The 17,789-nt window shown below is 49.4% G+C and overlaps 1 protein-coding gene across 3 annotated transcripts in view; it reads left to right on the forward strand.

Moving 5' to 3' along the window:
- Positions 1 to 786: 786 nt before the first annotated feature.
- XPNPEP1 (X-prolyl aminopeptidase 1) overlaps positions 787 to 17,789 on the forward strand; it is a 29,618-nt gene continuing 12,615 nt past the window's right edge. The window contains exons 1-9 of one of the 3 annotated variants that reach the window (XM_082764482.1): positions 787 to 847; positions 3,287 to 3,417; positions 8,752 to 8,815; positions 10,254 to 10,358; positions 10,673 to 10,765; positions 11,699 to 11,842; positions 12,232 to 12,327; positions 14,565 to 14,646; positions 15,603 to 15,813. In XM_082764482.1, the coding sequence (XP_082620608.1) occupies positions 3,301 to 3,417; positions 8,752 to 8,815; positions 10,254 to 10,358; positions 10,673 to 10,765; positions 11,699 to 11,842; positions 12,232 to 12,327; positions 14,565 to 14,646; positions 15,603 to 15,813 (912 nt within the window). In that variant the 5' untranslated portion in view covers positions 787 to 847; positions 3,287 to 3,300. Of the gene's footprint in view, positions 848 to 872; positions 995 to 1,740; positions 2,660 to 3,286; positions 3,418 to 8,751; positions 8,816 to 10,253; positions 10,359 to 10,672; positions 10,766 to 11,698; positions 11,843 to 12,231; positions 12,328 to 14,564; positions 14,647 to 15,602; positions 15,814 to 17,789 lie in introns of those variants that run through there. The other 2 variants (XM_082764481.1, XM_082764483.1) reach the window with 2 other exon arrangements.

Here is a 17,789-nt window from a genome sequence, read left to right on the forward strand (position 1 = left end):
GGACCCACAAGGGTCACCAAGTCCAACCCCTGGCTTCACACAGAACCACCCCAAAATCAGCCCCTGTGTCTGAGAGCGTTGTCCGAACGCTTCTTGACCTCTGACAGGCTCAGGGCCATGCCCACTGCCCTGGGGAGCCTGTCCCAGTGCCCGACCACCCTCTGGGTGCAGACCCTTTCCCTAACCCCCAGCCTGACCCTCCCCTGTCCCAGCTCCATGCTGTCCCCTCGGGTGCTGTCGCTGTCCCCAGAGAGCAGAGCTCAGCGCCTGCCCCTCCGCTCCCTGTGAGGGAGCTGCAGGCCGCCATGAGGCCTCCCCTCAGCCTGCTCTGCTCGGGGAAGGAAATCAGTGAGCGTTAACGTTCAGCCAGCCCAGTAATGCTGGAAGCCATGGTTGGGAGCTGAAGCTGCCACCACACGGCCCTGTGGCACCGGGGGCAACTCATGGAGCCGAGCCCTCAGCTGGGAAGAACAAGAACAGAGGGAAGAGGGAGGCGGGAGGCGTTTTGGTCAGCAACGCCAAGCACGGAGGCGTTGGAAGCGGTGGTTTCGTGTATTTTAGCATTTCTGCGTGTCATGTATTTTAACATTTCTGTGTGAAATTTCCTCATTTCTTTTATTTTAACCTCCAGGGGGCCTCCTCAGGGCCCGGCCCCGCGCTGGGACCATGGCGGGGAGGCAGAAGGGGGGGGGGGACACTGGGACAAGGGCGGGGGAGGCTGAGGGCAGCGAGCGAGGCGGCCCGCTGACGTCACGCGCCGTGACGTCACGCGCCGTGAGGCGAACACTCCGCCCCGCGCCCCCGTGACGTCGTCCGCGACGTCATCAGCGGCGGGCCCGGGCGGCAGGTGAGGGCGGGCGGGGGCTGCGCGGCCGCGGCCGGGCCTCAGGGGCCGGGGAAGGAGGCGGCGGCGGCTCCCGGTGGCCCCGGCCCCTGGGCCCCGGTCCCCCGCCGGCCGCTGGGGCCGTGCCGGGCGGTTGGGCGACGGCGCTGGGTGAGCGGCGGCCCCGGGAGCCGGGGGGCGGCGGGGCCGGGAAGCGGGGCCTGAGGCAGCGGCGGGGCCGCGCTGCTGGGCGCTATCGCGTTATAGCCGCGGCCTGGGCGCCGCCGGGCTGTGAGCGCAGAAAGGGCTGGCAGGAAAAGAGCCCGGCTGAGCTGCGAGGTGAGGGCAGCGGCACCGCACCGATGGCTTGCTGAGAAACCCCGGCCTCGTCAGCAAGGGGTTTAATTAAAAGGGAAGCCTCGGCGTTCCTGCCTGTTGAAATGAGGCTGTCAGGCTCCTGGAGGCGAAGCACAGGTTGAGAAAGGAAGCTGTGGCCTCCTGAGGTTATTTAAAATAAATATGTGAATCTCCTGGCTGGTCACAGTGTTGTTGCTCTCCCTCTTCTATGTTTTTTTCTCTCTCTGTAAATAAATCAGCTCGTTATAAAGGACTCACAGAAACAATCACGGTATAATGAAGTTCAACGTAGTTTGTAATCACTGTGGAAAAAATATGAAATTTGTCCTACAAATAAATTTGAGATGTAATCTAATCCCAGTGAAGGTGCTGGGTCGGGTTGTCAATTTGGGGGTGGTGTGTGTGGTGCCTTTTGAGCATCCTGTGCTCCTTGTGAGCTGGGTTTTAAAACGCAGTGTGAGCAGACAGCTTGTCACGTGGTGAGGGATATGGGTGATGGTCTCAGGCAGAGAGTCTCCCACCTGAAAGCAGCAGGTCTTAGTGTAGTTCTTGGCTCAGTCACAGTGTTGCTGCGTGGCCTTGTCAGATCACACTGTGTTCCTATGAATCAGAGGCAGTCTTCCTGCCTCCCCATTTAGATGAGAAGCATCGCAGGGCTGTGCTTTGCTGTCTTTGGGCCCAAGACCATAATGTTTCTTGGGGCCTCTGGTAGTTATTGAGGTGTAGATAGAATAAGAGCATGTATACGTAAAAAATGTTTGAGACTTGCTTGCTGTTTGCTTCTGCCATCTATTCTGTGTTTGTGGACATAGCTGTGCAATGAGCTGTGAAATGAACTGGTCAGAATAAAATACCGCACAGTGTGGTGTTCGGGCAGCACAGCCTGCCCACCCTGCGCTGGGAGTGAAGGCACTGAGGTTACAGCATCCCAGTCTGTACCTGTAAGTGTGAAAGGAGTAGGTAGAGGGGATTTTTTGGGCACAGTTTGGAGAGGTAAGTGAGGAAAAGACATAGAGGATCTCTGAAGGTATCGCTTGATTTCTCACAGGCTTTCAGGCCAGGCCTCCCGCACTGCTTACACAACCTCTGCATTGAGCTGCAGAGCGAGGCACCTCAGCCTTCGCTCTGGCTTCCTAGCAGTGTGGCCTTCTGTGTCCCTGCACAGGGCTCCAGCTGCTGATGTTTTTTGGGAAGCAGATTGAGAGGCTGCCGTGCATTGCAATACTCAAGGTGCATCCATTGCAGAACCAGGGCAAGGGAGTGTGCTTGGCCTGCGCCCTTGTTTTCCTCTCCACCTGTGCTGTGCCCCACTCCTGCCTCCTTTACCCCAGCTGAGATCAGCAGAGCGTTTGCCAAAGGTCTTTAGGGAAGGTTCCTTTAAGCCACCCTTGACCCCTGGCAGTCACCTGTGAGAGCTCGATGGGCTGTGCCTCCTGTTACAGTCAGTTCTTGCTGCGTGAGCTGAGGTGCAGCCCAGAGGTGAGTATACCCCCTGAAATCCTTGTGTATGTCCTTGGGAATATTCTTTTGTCTGGGTTAATCTGGTCCCCAATTCAGTACGAAATCCTGGGCTGTAGTGGAACTTCTAAAAATTGCTTTAACTGGTCTGTTTCTGAGTCTCCAAAATGCACAGCTTGCTCTCCCTGCACTGCATGTTCCTGCAGAGCATTAGCCACAATATTTCTGCCTCCAGACTGAAAAGACAGAGTCTGTTCCTGTGTGCGTGACTGATCTGTGGGGACTTGGAGCCTTCAGCATGACGTGCCAAGACCGTTGTTGGCTGTCATGGGGTTCCTCAGGCTTTTGGGCATGTCTGAGCTGCTCTGCTTCCAGGTGCCAAGAAGCGATGGTGTGTGTTTGTGTGTTCAGCTTGTGTGTGTCTCCACTTGGCGTGCCCGTCCTTTACCAGGTAGTAAAGGGTCTGAACAGCACAGAACGGGTTTGATTCTATGGTCCTTTTTCTTCTTAAGTGAAATGACAACACAGCAGAAGGTGACACAGGTACAATTGTCCTCAAAGGGAGTTTCAAGTGGTTGCAGCCTCCAGCTGTGTGTGAGAGGCCAGGGTTGGCTGGAGGACCTCTGAAGTTTTTGTGCTTTGTTCCAGTTGCAGGTGGGAAGATGAGTCCAAAAATTACAACAGAGCTGCTGAAACAACTGCGGCAGGTGATGAGGAATCCCAAGTATGTCCAGGAACCTGTCCAAGCCTACATAGTGCCCTCTGGAGATGCCCACCAGGTATGGATAGACGGATTGTGGGGACAATTATACTTCCCAATAAAAACTACAAGCCAGGGATAACTGAAATCATCCCTCATCCACTCACTTTAATGATTCTAGCATAAAAGCCTGAGTAACCTGAGAAACATCATGCTGGAAAAAGTTTCTGGAGCCTGTTCAGGAGACTAAGGTTTTTATGTTCTTGCAACAAATCAGCGTGGATGTTCCACCAGCAACGTCTCATCAGATTGTTTCCAGGGAGAAAAGGGAGCTTGCCAGAGCACTTGCTGTCCCCATCCTGGCTGTTGGAAAGGATGGATTTACGGGGGGAGGAAAAGGCATTATATGGGCTTTAGTTTCTCCATTAGCGCCTCCCAACTGAAATGTGCTCTTAAGCCTGGTGGCTGCAGGGCTTTCCCTGTGCTAGATCCAGTTCTTGCTGGAATTTGCTGCCTTGTGCTAAAGCTCCTAGATGCAGAGGGGCTTTGGAGAGGTGGGGAAGGAGGATGCCACAGTGACCCTTCCCTTCGGAGGCTGCTCTGCATCAGCCAGTCCTGGGCACTAAAGAAGACAGGAGTGGCTGGGCTGAGGGGGGTAACTCGTGGTGGCAGCTCTGTTGTGTGCTGCTTCTGCAGTCCCTGATGTTGATTTTAAATTTCTGACCTGCCTTTTTTCCTTCCCAGTCTGTTCCTTGGCTAGTTCGCTCTTCTGCCTGCTCTGTTGGGAGGCCTAAGAGCTGCTGAGGCGTTTTCCCTCCTCAGCCATTTTCAGCAAACAAAAGACCTGAAGCTTTCCTGGCTCACGCCCAAAGCTCTTTTACCCCAGGGTGCAAGAGAGCAAAATGCAACTGAATCGGAACCTTTGCCCTCGACCTGGCACCGGTGTGCGTTGGGTCTGGGCTTGTCTGTGCCCTGGGAGCGATGTGCAGCATCATGTTTCCTCTTTTGGAGATCCAAACTTGGGCAGGTAGGGGGAAGGCGTTTTCTGCAGCTGCCATTGTCTGCTGCATTCCTGCCTCGAGCTGCCCCTGTCCATATATAACTCCGGTTTCATTTCACTAGATGTTAAATGCTGTCATGTGAGTTGAAGAATGTGACCCTCCGGACTTCTGGGTTTTTCTGGTGCTCTCTTTTCCTTGACAGAGTGCAGTTAAGCAGAGAACCCCATGTTGCTATTTCCTGCCGGGCAAGTTGGTCAGGTTTCTTTGTGGAGAGAATCTATCCTAAATGGAAAGGATTACCAAAAGCTGCTGATTTTGGTGCTTCCTGACTAGCTAGCGCAGGGTTTTGTCCGTGAGGTTTGGGAATTGCTGCAGTTTTAGGCATAGGCGGAAACCTGCTGAGCCCAGAACAGCCTCGCTGAGCCAGGTGACTTGTGATGAGCTGAGCTTTGCAGCTTCCCTACCTTCCAAGCAAGGCTTTGCTTCCTGTGTGCAGAGAGGAACTTGACAGGCCTGCAGTCAGTTTACTCTCAGGCAGCTCCCTCTGTGATTCAGAAGGCTGTGGGTCAGTGATGCCCGAGCTTTTAGTGGCTGTCCTGGGATCCATGCCAGAGAACTGATCAACAAGGAGGGTTTTCCCTCCTGTAGTGTTGACCCTGGTGTTAGAGGGGGGAAACACGGCCTTTTTGGTTGCAAAGAAACCCCCGAGCTAAACCTGTGCTATCAGGCCCTGATGCTGCAACTTCTGCCTGACTTTCCTTGGTAATATCACTGGGAAGATTTGAGCTCTGGGCTCTGGTGCTTTGAAAATTGTTTTTTTTTTTTTTTCTTTCAAGGCCAAAAGGCTTAGGTTATAATACTGCCTGGGGTCTTGCTACCAGTTCTGTCCTCTGCTTTCCATGCTTAGTTGTGTCAGGAGGTGAAAGACTTGAAGAGCTGCTCTCACGCAGCTGGCTCTGACTCTGGCTTATCAAGGCTTTTAATACCTTGCATCTGTGGCATTTATAGGCAGCCCTGAGTGCCAGCTGCTTTGATTTTTGAATGTTTTGATGCTGGTGATAAGAAGTCAGAAGAAACTGTGTCCCTGGGGACCTGGCTGGTCCAAAGGGTGGTGAGAAAGGAGAGCAGTCCCAGCCAGAAGTGGGCTGAAGTCCATACAAGGAGCCCTGCAGCCTTTTGGGAGTCCAGGGCATGTCTCGTGGCTTGAGTTACCAAAGGAACATGAAAGGATGAAATGCCAGGCTTGTGGGACTGAGGCACCCCATCCCTTTGTGTCTGCATGACAAATGCTTGTCTCAGCTTTTGGGGTGTTGCAGTGGGAAGCGCAGGATCCATTTTTATGTTGTCGTCCAGTTCACAGTGAATGTGGAGTCTGCCCGCGTGGGGTTATCCAGAGATCGGAGGCGCCTTCCCCATAGTGGGAGGGAATGATATTTGTATTGGAGCTTGGGTTTGAGTCACAGCTTCGCTGGGGCTGGCTTCCACCTCAGCTCTTGGCTCAGTGCAAACAAATTTGGTCAGATCTGGCCGATCTTTCCACACGAAGGCAGGACCTGCCCAGCTCAGGGCCCCGTGTTTGGGTTGGCGGAGATGCCATCTTCTGCTCGGGGCTGCCTCCTCTGGCACATGCGTTGTGAGCCAGGGAATCAGCAGAGCTATAAAGCAAGAGAGGAGATGGCTTGTGCACAGGTTGTGCTGACCTGTTCCAGATCTTACTCTGTGGTTAGGTTTTTGGCAGTGAATGCTGACCTCCCTCCAAGCACACAGCGGTGTTTGTTCTTCAGCGGCATCGCTGTGGTAGCTCTGCGGGCAGCGAGCTGCTCTTCTTGCTGCTCTCAGTTGACATTCAAATGCTCTGGGCAAAATAAGTTATAGGATGTTAACGACTCAGTCATGCAACTACTGATAAGCACCACTGATTTTTTGGGGTCTTCCTGGCTGGTTGAGGGTTTCTGTGATGCAGCCCCCAGTTTTATCTGCATGCTCAGGACTGACAGGTGTGGAGAGCAGCCACAAAGAGCCTGAGAAAGGGGCAGGTTGAAGGCCATCGGAGCTGCGAGGCAGGCCCCAGGGAAATACCTTGCTCTGACTGTGCTGTGGCCTGCGCTTTGTGTGGCGTACGCAGGTGTTCCCCTTGTAATTTTAGCTTGTGCAAAGTACGGGCTCGTCTCTGCACAGTGGGGGTTGCTGCATGGAGCGGAACAGGTGGGAGTGCAGGAATTCAGGCTGACAGATGAATGAACCCTCTTCCCCTCCAGGTCCCTCACAGGCCCTTTTAAAGCCCATCTGCCTCATTGGGAGCACTTAAAGCATTCTTTGGATTTGTCTGTGAATGGGACAGCATGAGGTATTTCCCATTCAGTCAAGGTCTTTGTTAGCTTAGCTCAGCTTTTACCAGATCTAAAATCGATAAACTTTTTTTTTTTTTTACCTTGTAGATTAATCTTTTTTAAATTACACTGATCTGTTTCACTGTTCTGGGCTGTTAATGATGTTCTGGGCTGTTATTGCAGCTAGCTCAGCCTTGACTCGTTCCCATGAATGTGAAATTGCCTGCACAAGCAAGCCAGCCTGTGATGTTTCTCTGCTGTGTTATCGTAGTCAGTGATGCGATCCACGGTGGGAAGTTTCCAGCATCTCCTTCAGGTGCTGGACCCTCGGATGTGGTGCCCCAGCTGTGAGTTGAGGAGTGAAGGGGAGGGGGAACTGTGGTGGTCGCTGGGGCGGGTAGTTGGTGGGAAGTCTTGAAATGAAGGATCCTTCTCCAGCCCTGCGCTGCTCTGCTCTGCCTTCGTGCTTGGTCCTGCTGCTGTGAGGTAGGCACCCGTGGGGAATGGATGCTCCCCAGAAGTCTTCTCTGCCTGCTGGTGCTTCCGTTGTTCTTTTGCAGGGGGCTCGTGGCACTGTTTCTGCCAATTAGTGGGTAGATAAAGTAGAGGAGTTCTTGGGAGCAATCCCGGGGATCTTCCCTGGAAATCGAGATCAAAAACTTATTCAGCCTCTTTTGGGCCATGGGTTTTGCTCTTCCAAGGCTCGGTTTCATCAGGTCAGTGGAAAATGGTTGGTAGCTGCTGCCCAGGACCTCTCAGGGAGGGGAAAGACAACTTTTTCTGGAGGGTTTTTGACCGTGGAGTCGTTGGAAGCAGAAATAAACTGTGTTGGTCCTGGGTAACTGGGAGCTGTTGCAATTTGTGCTTCTTGCTTGTTTCTGTGCTTTTGAACCCCGTCCTTTTAGGAGAACAGTGAAGAAGAACAGATTTGAAGGGAGGATTTTCTGATGAGCAGGTGATTTAAAAATAGACATGGCCAGAGAGAGGGAAATGCAGTACCTATCACAGCAGGAACTGAAGCCACCTGAGAATCAGGCTGTGGTTTCTCAGCTCATTTCCCAAAGTGTTTCTCTTGCCACAGCACAGCTGGGGGGAGAGAAGCTTTATGGGCACAGGAACCCTCTTTGGTTTCAGACCAGTTCTGAGGTACAGATCTCAGGGGGTTTGCCATTTGAGCATCGCTGCTGTCAGCCTGGATTACGCTGTTCTGCTGAGTTGTGCTAGTTACGAACAGGCCTGCTCAGCACTTCCGAGCTTCGAACTTGCCAGAATGGGATCCGATAAAAGAATGCTGTGTGGGCCATTTCCAGGTATGGTTATTCTTTTAATTTTGGCAGCCCCATGACTGTCAGGTATCTGTGCCTTCTCAGGCTCTGTAGTGTTGCTGACAGAAGCGCCCACTAACAGGTTGTGATGGGTTTGGGACAAGGACAGACGAGTAGTTTTTGATTCTCTCACTCAATGGCAAAACCATAGTTTCTGCTGAAGTTGGGGTTTGAGTAGGCAAGGAAGAAGTGAGAGGATCAGCACCTTATGAAAGTTCATAAAGGCTTAAAGATTTTACAGTTTTACCATCTCAATACTTGTCTTCAATGTCGTTGTGGAAGACAAAGTCTTCAAGGAATCCTCACGAATCTCAGTGTGGAGACTTCACTGGAGGTAGTGAATTTTGCAGATTTTATGCACTGGTTACTCTGGTCTCCAAGATCAAGGGGCACTTCTGATTTCTCTTCCTTTCACATAGCAGCTTCAAAGACGGCATTTGTTTGTTGCCTAAAGGGGAGACTGAGTGTGAAATAAACATCTGCAAACTCTGAAGTACTTCAGTGTTTACAGACAGTTGTGAGAGAAAAGTGCTGCAGCTTGAAAATAAAACACTAAAAGAACTCCCAAATCAGTTGGATGTAAATACAGTATAATCACAGATGATTAAATGTTCCAGTGAAGGAGAGCCGAGGCTTTTTTAACTCATTTCTCTCTCCGTGGCATCCTTTAGGAGAAGCAGCTTATCAAAGTATTTGTCATCAGCTGACTTTTTTTCGCCTGCTGCTATAAATAATTGCTGCCTCTTTTGTTTTCCAGAGCGAGTACATTGCACCCTGTGACTGCAGGCGGGCGTTCATCTCTGGATTTGATGGCTCTGCAGGTAATTTTCCAGAGCTTGGGTTCTTGCTAACGTCCAGAACTCCCCTGTAAAGAAACGGTCTCATTCATGCCATGGAGGCAGGATGGAAAACTATCCAGCTTGTATGGACTGTTCTCTTCCCATCCCAGCCTCTGCAGAATTCTGTCTTGGCTGCCCACTGGAATTATGTAATATCAGCGCAATAACAACTTTTCAGAACATGTTTGACCTGTGAATGAACCGTCCATAAAGTAAAATCCTGTTAACTCTTTAAAGCAGTTCTTGTAACCTATGCTCGTTTCTTTTGATGTGGAGCCAGAATAGAATTTTACAACGCCTGTTTGGGTAAATAGTAGAGGTGGACTTCAGCTAGCCCTTCTGTTTAGAGAGAGCCAGGGCCAGAATCACAGCATTTGGAAACTGAACTCTGTGGAAAAGTTTGCTTATCTTGCTGAGACAGGATGTTTTCTTGGCTGTAGGATAGCTCTGTGTCAAGAGACCTATTTTTTACGCTAGCTGTGCCCTAAGCAATGTATCTCTGCTGTGTGATTGTTGGAAAGTCACTTTAGTCTATTTAGGTCTTTTTTTTCCCCTCAGTTGTAAATTGGTTTAATAAATACTGCTATGTATGTGTTTGGAGGGTCCCAGAGTAGTTCACAGAAACTGATGAATGGACCCCCATATGGAAGGTGATAAACTCAGGGCTGCAGCCTGGTGCTAACGGATAATTTGAATCCTGTATTGATGCCATGCCTTCCACGTTGCTTTTTCTTAATCTTTCTGTCTATTTTGGACCCTTGTTATGTACCTGGAAGGTCTGTGTTCCCAGCCTAGCATTTGGTTAATCAGTGAAGTTTCATTCAGGGTTCACTCACCTTGTGTTTCCCGATGGAATGCACTTTTGCTTTCCATCTTTTCAGGTTGAAGCAGCTTAAAAAGGGTTTTGTGTGCATGTGTGGGGGAGTTTGGTAGAAAACAATTCCCTTTTGGAAGCTCTGTTAATCTGGGCTTCAGTTCCTGAATGTAGTAGGTGAGGGAGAGTATAGTCAAGATGCAGAGACTCAAAAGACTTCTCTGTTTATTTTTCTGTTATTTTTTTGAATGGGCAAGGCAGTGAGGGTACCTCGCTGAAATGTCACTGCCTTAACTGTCTGTTTACATCCCTCCATCTGGGGTCAGCAGAATCGGACAGATCCTGCAGTCAGCAGAGGTTTATGTTCGTAGTTCCTGCTCAGCCATCTCTGCTGCAGCTGTAACATTTAGGAAAGGGGACGCAGCAGGGAGTGATCCCCACTTAGGCCAGCCTAGTAACACCTGCACCTTGTGGGTGGCCTGAGCTCAGGCTTCCTCCCTGTAAGAAGTCTGGGGATGCACAGTATGTGTTAGTGTGACCACAATCAGGTGGAGATCGACTCTAAGTAACCTCTAAATAAGCACATCTTTCTGCCCTCCTGCCTAGGTACTGCCATCATAACGGAACAGCACGCAGCCATGTGGACAGACGGGCGCTACTTCCTGCAAGCAGCAAATCAAATGGATAACAACTGGACTCTCATGAAAATGGGTACGCAGGAGGCTGGGCTGCTGCTCCTCTGAAAAACAAACAAGCACAAGCTGCTTCGCCCATCGTACAGCTTGGGCAGTAGGGATATGCCATCATGCAGGAGTTTAGGGACGTATCGGGTACACTGCTGCTCCTGCTTTAGGGCCCAGGGGTCCCGTGGCTCTTCATTCCCATGGGTCTGGACATGCAGTAGTAGATCATGTCTGATGCATCAGGTTGGACTTGATATTTTGGGTAGTGTAGTAATGTTTTGGTATGACTGCTTCTGTGAACCTTTTCTTACTACATTTTATTTACTTTTTTAATCCATGGAGGTCTGAAAGATACACCGACTCAGGAAGATTGGCTGGTGAGTGTCCTCCCAGAAGGCTCGAAGGTGGGAGTGGACCCTTTCATTATTCCAGCTGGTTGGTTTTACTTTATTTTCTAACTCTGGGCTGGGCAGCTAGTTTTTGTTTCTTTGCTTCCCTGGCTAAGCTGCTGTCTGATGACGTGCAGCTAAATGTTGCTGTACTTTGGTCCAGATAGAGTGGTGGGGAGTTAAACCAGTATGCAAAACAGGTTGGATTGTGGTTTTAGGCATGTGTCATGAGAACTTCACAGCAGCTCATTGACTCCAAAATGCAAGAGGTGGCAACTACTCTGGACTTGCAGTGACCTTGAGTGAAAAGCAGAGTCCCAGTCCACCTCCTTTTACAAGCTACAGCGCAGACAAAACGCACTTCAGCCCAGAGTCGCTGAAGGCTTTGGCCAGCATATGAGCCAGAACACCTAGGCAAAACTCACACCCTTCTTTCTGTGTGGAGGTGTCAGTGTCTCTGTGGCTGTCCCTGTAGGAAGCACGCTTCTGGAGAGGTGAACAAGTATTCATCTACTCACGCTTCAGAATGTGGGGCCCAATCCAAAGGTCCTTGGTGGTAAGGGGCGACCTTTCCTTTGATGCACATGAGCAAAGGACAAGACTTATGGCAGTCCCATGAGTCCCCATCTCGTGTTTAGCTTAGATCTGGCATGGATCTGCACAGGGTAGAGGACATCCTTATGGTGGTCTCCGGGGTGGCTTCTTCCAGTGACTTCTGTTTCCCAGCTGGAGCAGTTCTTCAGCAGAAGCTTGAGGCTCCTGGGCCTCAAAGTTCTGTATCTGCTGCTGCCCTGCCGTGGCTGTGTTTGTGGAACTCAATTTGCAGTAGCTTTTTTTTTTTTTTTTTTTTTTTTTTTATGGGAAGGAGAGGCTGTAAAGAAAGGAGACTCAGATTCCTGTTCCCCCCCAGCGAATGGGGCTGTTGTTCAATCAGTATGTGTTCTTTGAAACTATCACTCTTGACTCTTCCTTGTGTCAGACCAATGGAAGAGGATGTCCAAAGTCTTGAGAAGTGCTGGCCACGATCTTGTACCTATCAAAGAAAACCTGATCGATACAATCTGGACAGACTGTCCTCAGCGCCCCTGCAAGCCTCTCATCACGCTGGACCTGAGTTACACAGGTGAGAAGTTTTACACTCAGTAGACAGGGACTGTTTATACTGCCCTATCTCCCTTTGTTTTTGCCTTACAAGACAGTGAGAAAAACACCACTGGAGCCCAATGTGATCCCCTGTGACTCGGTTGAGAAGTTGGTCAGACCTCAGCTAACGACCTCTTTTGTTCTTGAAACTTGACATAACTTTGCTAGAGGCTGGATAGTTAGAAACAAATTCATGGATGTCTGGAGAGAGCATCTTGTTTGGGAAGGTTTCTGTTGGTTACTGGGCGGGACTGAGGACCACAAACAAAACAGTGTGCTTTGAGTATCTCCAAAATCCAGTTCATCTGTGTTTCCACCATCATCCCCAGTAAAGCTGGTGACTGTAGCCTTTCGTATTGTGTTTTGCAGGGGTCAGCTGGAGAGACAAAATTGTAGCCCTCCGTTCAAAAATGGCTGAGAGGAAAGTCCTGTGGTTTGTGGTAACGGCCTTGGATGAAGTAGCATGTAAGTCTTTGTATTTCCCTTCTCAGTTCTTCCTAAAAAATAAACATCCTCCCTGCTCTCGAAAGGAAGAACCCTGCCAGGGTGAGAGGCACTCATGACAGCCAACGTGTTTGTTAGATGTCGATTAACTTGTATCAGCTGCAGTTGAGAACCCAGATCACAAACAGCCAGCCTGCATTTCTGCACATTGTCTTTTTACACCAGTACAGCTCCTGGATACACTTCTGGCCTAGGAAAGGCAGCAAATAACCTCCTTTTTAAAACAGTGCAGGAGAAGGTAAAGGGAAGTTACACATAAAGCTTGTGGCAGTTTCCAGAGGGGTAAAAATGAGCTGTGAGATCTTCTGGTTCTAAAGTATCCTGATGCTGCTTCACCCTATGTGAAGATGGAGGCTGTTATCTGCTGCAGAGGATGAACTATAACCAAAGCAGTGCAGCATGTGGCTTTGTGTACATAAGGCAAGGGTGGGGTGCGTGGCATTCAGTCATCCTCCGAATTGTCACAAGGTTTTATGTCAGTCTTTACCTCTCCGCTGTTCGGTGAGCGCTTTGATTAAACAAACATGTCAGGGCTCAGCTGTTGTTCCCAGATCGTTTCAGCCTGGAGTCCAAGGGTCCTGTTAGAGGGTCTCCCCCGTGCTTGGGGCCCCGGGGTAACGAGGTCTGCACGCCCTGGCTGCCAGCCCAGTGTGTAAAAAGGGAGCACAGCCAGAAACAGCAGTGGTTCCTCTGGGACTCCTGCTAGTTTTGTGTATCCTTTGTGCATCCCAGCCCACAGACTGGTGCAGTGGGAACATAGCGCTGGCGGGGTGTGTGCTGCTTAATGCATGTACCTCATGTCTGATCTGACAAAGCAGAAAGGAAAATGGCATGCTCCTAGCTCCAGCACTGCAGGCACAGAGTCTTTGGCGCTGGGAGAAGCCAGCTTGTGGAGGCCTGTGGGCTCTCCTGGATCTGGGGCACTGAGCACAGAGTTTGCTTCATGAAAGAAATACTTCAGGGAGCGGTGAATATGACTCCTCCCTGGGGAGGCCTGTGTGAGCAGAGATTGTCTCACCTTTTCAGGCGCATCTCCAATTAAATTAATGATAAATTGGTGCCCTGAGGTGGTTTCAAATTAAATGTCTTCAACAAAGCCAAGCTAGGTTATGAATCAAGGGTTTAAAGACAGACCAGAGGAGGTCATGAGAGAAACTTATTGCCAGGTACCTGGCTGATTTCCTATCCTAAACCAGGGGAGGAATGGGAAGGTCGCTTTAATTCTGTTTAATTCAATTTCCTGTATTAAACTTCAGATGAGTTTCTGGGGACAGAAGGAGAGGGCCACAAAGGAGACCTCCTTACTGTATTGGGAATCGTCTGAGCGAGGAAGTTTGTACCCATGCAGTAAAGAGTTCTTTGTGGCTCTTTCCTGCTTTCAAGTGACCTACTCCTCCCCTGGGGAGAATCAAACTCTAGTTTGACTTTCGTGGCAGAATTTGCACAGTTCGATGAATACAGTCTTGGTTGTGATTTAGGACATGCTGGTTCTTTTTCCAGCTGTCCTGCTGGCTGGCGTTACTGCCTTGAGTAACTCATTTCAGCTAATTGGATATCCTGGGGTTTTTATTTGACTCTAAAATCATGAGTTTGGAGATGCTGAACATCTACTTCCCCTCTTGATTTTGCCTGCAGTTGTGAGGAATTAAATCTTTGGGGGGGGAAGGGGGAATTAAGACTGTGCAGCTTGAATCTGAGGTGTTGGAGGCACCCAAAGGAGAGGCCAAAAAAGGAGCATTTTGGTCTTGCTTATTGTTTCCCTTTTCCCTCAATTATAAAAAAGAAAAGTTTGTAATTAAATGATATATCCTCTTGTAACTTTGAACTCTTCTGGTTGCTGAGAAGTTTGCTTTTATTGTACTGCACAGACTAGAAAGAGCAAAGAACATTTTTTATCATGTCCATATCTTTTTTGCCTGTACCTGCTTTCTACCAAGCCAGCTGTCCTCTAGAAGTTAAACCCTAATTTCCTTGCTCGATGGCAGTGTTTAAGCTGCGGTTCTGGTGCCATCTCCTGGCAAAAATTAGGATTGCCAGAAAGGCAGCAGGATGTGGAACTGCTGGGTGGGAGCTGGACCCGTGGCCTGCACCCCTGACGACTCATTGCTTGACTGTATTTTGCTGAGATTATTTTTAGTTTTATTTCATGTTACAGAAGATGAACCAGGACTGTGATTCTTGGCGTTCTTATTTTCCAGGGCTTTTCAACCTCCGAGGCTCTGATGTTGAGTACAATCCTGTGTTTTTTGCGTACGCCGTCATAGGAATGAACACAATCAGGTGCTTGTATTCCCCTCTTCTGTCCCCCAAGATGCATTTTCCTGTGGGAGGTCTGATCCAGCAAAGCATTTGTCTTTTAAAAACACTTAACGCTCAGATGCTTTAATGTCTTCTGAGCACATTTGCCTTTGCCATTAATTATTTTCCTCCCCTGATCAGAGCTAGAGAGGCAGCCAAGAGCTCTGCTGTGCTCCTCACACCTCAACTGACTTGCTGGGTTGCACTGGGCAGGACAACTGACCCCTGTGGGTGTCACCCTGAGATAACGTGGAGGGCTGTTGGAGCCCGGGGTGAGACGTGGGTAAGAGCCAGCGCTGACCTGGGCATCGGAAAACCTCCCTTTAATGAGTCATTGATGAGTTAACCTCAAAACTTCAGGGACTGTGCAGTAAAGTTTCAGGGCTGAGTTAGGACAGGCTACTTTCCTGCTGCTGCTGCATAAAATGAGCTTCAGCAAGCACAAGAGTCTTAGAGGCATCTCCAAGCTGCTGGTTAGATGCGTCTGGGGTAAAACCTGGCTGAGTGAGTACAAGTTGCACATGAAGGGTGAGCTGAACTTTCTCAATCAGTGCAAGAGAGGGCAATGTGGTACTTGACAGTGTATTTTCCTCTTCGAGATGTTATTCTTAAAAATGAGGGAATGGCCATGGTGTGCTTCTGTTACTCTCTCTTGCTTGAAGCACAGTGACTGGATGCAGCCATTGTGAATGTGTTGTGCAAACAAAAACGCCATCAACTCCTTCCTTCTCAGCAGGATGGTACCTCATAATTTTAAAGCAGGATTTAAGCTGTGTGAAGGCTGGTGGATAAAACAGTATAGAGCAAAGTATAAAGTGTAATTGACAAACACCTTTCTCCCTGAACACCAGAACAGCGTGGTTTCTCCTTCTGTACCTTACTCCAACTACTGTCAGACTGGGTCCCATCCCAACTGCTCTGTTCTATTTCTTTCTCAGGCTCTTTATTGATGGTGACCGGATGACGGACCCAGCTGTGAGGGAGCACTTACAGCTTGATTCCACCCTGGAGCCAGAGTTTAAGATCCAGGTGATGCCCTACGGATCTATCCTGACGGAGCTGCAGGCTGTTGGTGCAAGCCTCTCACCCAAGGAGAAAGTATGGCTCAGTGACAAAGCCAGTTACGCTCTGACTGAGGCTGTTCCCAAGGTTTGTGGCTCTGGCAAGGAAAAAGGCTTTTCTTTTTGTTCAGCGTGGTCAGAAATGGTGTTAATGAGGGCAGCTGCCTCAGCTTCCCTTCCACAAAGCGTGCCACAGGCTGGAGCTGGAGCGGAAGGGATCCAGCCGTACTGAGGTATCGAGGCGTTGTTTAATCCTGGGGTTGCTCTCGATGGAGCTGCCCTTCCAAGTCACTAAGCTGATTTACCCAAAGAATTGTCAGCTTAAGATAAGGCAAGTATAGTGAGAGAGGGGAGGGAGAGAGGGAGCAGGGTGAGCTCGGGTCACCATGCCCACGGCTGGAGCACCAGCCTTGCACAGCCCAGCAGTTAGAGCTGGAAACACTCTCAGAAATTAAGCAGGAAATTTGGGCTGGACTTTCAGGAAGGGGGCACTAGGCTTGATCTGAGCGTCTGAAGATGGTTCCTCTTTTATTGCAGTGCCTTGAGGATATGAGGCAATGTATGATGCCTCACTGAAGACGGGAGGAACAGGGAGATAGTTGTTGCAGCAGGGAACCTTGTGAGGAGACGAGTAACTTGCAGGCACTGGTTGTCCAGGCAGTGATTGCATCTGCCGAGGGACAGTTGTAGCATCAGAACGATTTTTGCACAGATCTGTGTGCTGTCTTGTACCCTTGTACTTGAACATGACTGTCTGGGAGCCCCGCTTTGCACCTGATACTCTGGTAGCCATGAAAGGAGATACTCAGGGAAGGACACAGCAGCAACTACAGACAGATAAGGCAGCTTCCATGTATCTTGTGTACATCTCTTGTTTAGTAGAGATCACGTTCTCTGTGGAACATCATGCAGTTTGCAGAGACACCTAGTACGCAAAAGATGCTGAGAGTGAACACACCGCACAGCAGTATGGCAGGGAACCAGGATGTTTTCCAGTGGATATTTTCCAGATGTTGCTTTTGAAGACCAGACACACTGAGCACACTCTGTGCTGAATTCCTTAATGGTCCAGGCTTGCTACCTCAGAATCACAGGGCTCAGATTAAGGGGTCACTGAAGGAAGAACTAAATTGTAAAAAAATTTTTGGCTGCAAGCCAGCTTTCGGCCTCCATCAGGCAGTTTTTTTTTCTTGTTTCATGTACTGCCTGGATGTGCTGCAGGTGCCTGTATGATATGGCCCCGCATGTGGCAACAGCTAACTCCTGGGGCCTGAAGGCCTTTTCTGTATACACAAATTTTAAGAGTGGACTCAGCTTTGTGTCTCCCAAAAGACAAAATTCCCAGAGCAGGAATTCAAACAGCCAGCACAAATTTCTGGGTAAACTTCTCCAACTTTAAACTCTCTTTAAACTCTCTAATGGATAGCAGGAGCCATCCATAATTTGGTACCTTCATTGTGCTTAGTACATCAGGACAGATGATAAAACCAAAACATTCTGGCAAGTTTTGTTACTACCAGCACATCCCTTTAAAATGGCATGTGGCTCTTGGTGCTTTTGCACTGACTTGGGGGAAGCATGTAGTTTATCTTTCTTTAATTTAGTAAAAGAAAAAAAAAAATAAAAACATCACAAGGCATGTGCATGAGCAAGACAGGCACTCTTTTGCCCCTGCTTAGGGTTAAATGTTCTGCCACCATCAATCCATTTGCAAATGGCACCTGAATGCAAAATGCTAACGTTCTGCCCACTGCCTTCTGTTCAGTGTAACAGGAGGCACAGAGTCAGTGGCGCATCCAGGGTAAGTTGTTCCTCTTCTGCCTTCAGAGCAGCAACCCCCTGGTTGTTCTGTAGTTGGAGTCAATGACTGACCCTGGTTTGGGTAAGTGGCTGTGGCTGCTTTATGCAGGGCAAGTAAATGCCTGTATGGACAAGTATAGTAGGTCTGGCCTAGATAAAGGAGTTTAATGAGTTGTAGTGATGATATTTCCCCTTTAGCAATGGAAGTTTGGTCTAATACTGAGTCATTACAGTGGTACAAGCACAGGGAGAGTCCCTGCCTCA

This window comes from Aythya marila (genome assembly GCF_965140915.1).
Source record: "Aythya marila genome assembly, chromosome: 7".
NCBI lineage: Eukaryota > Metazoa > Chordata > Aves > Anseriformes > Anatidae > Aythya > Aythya marila.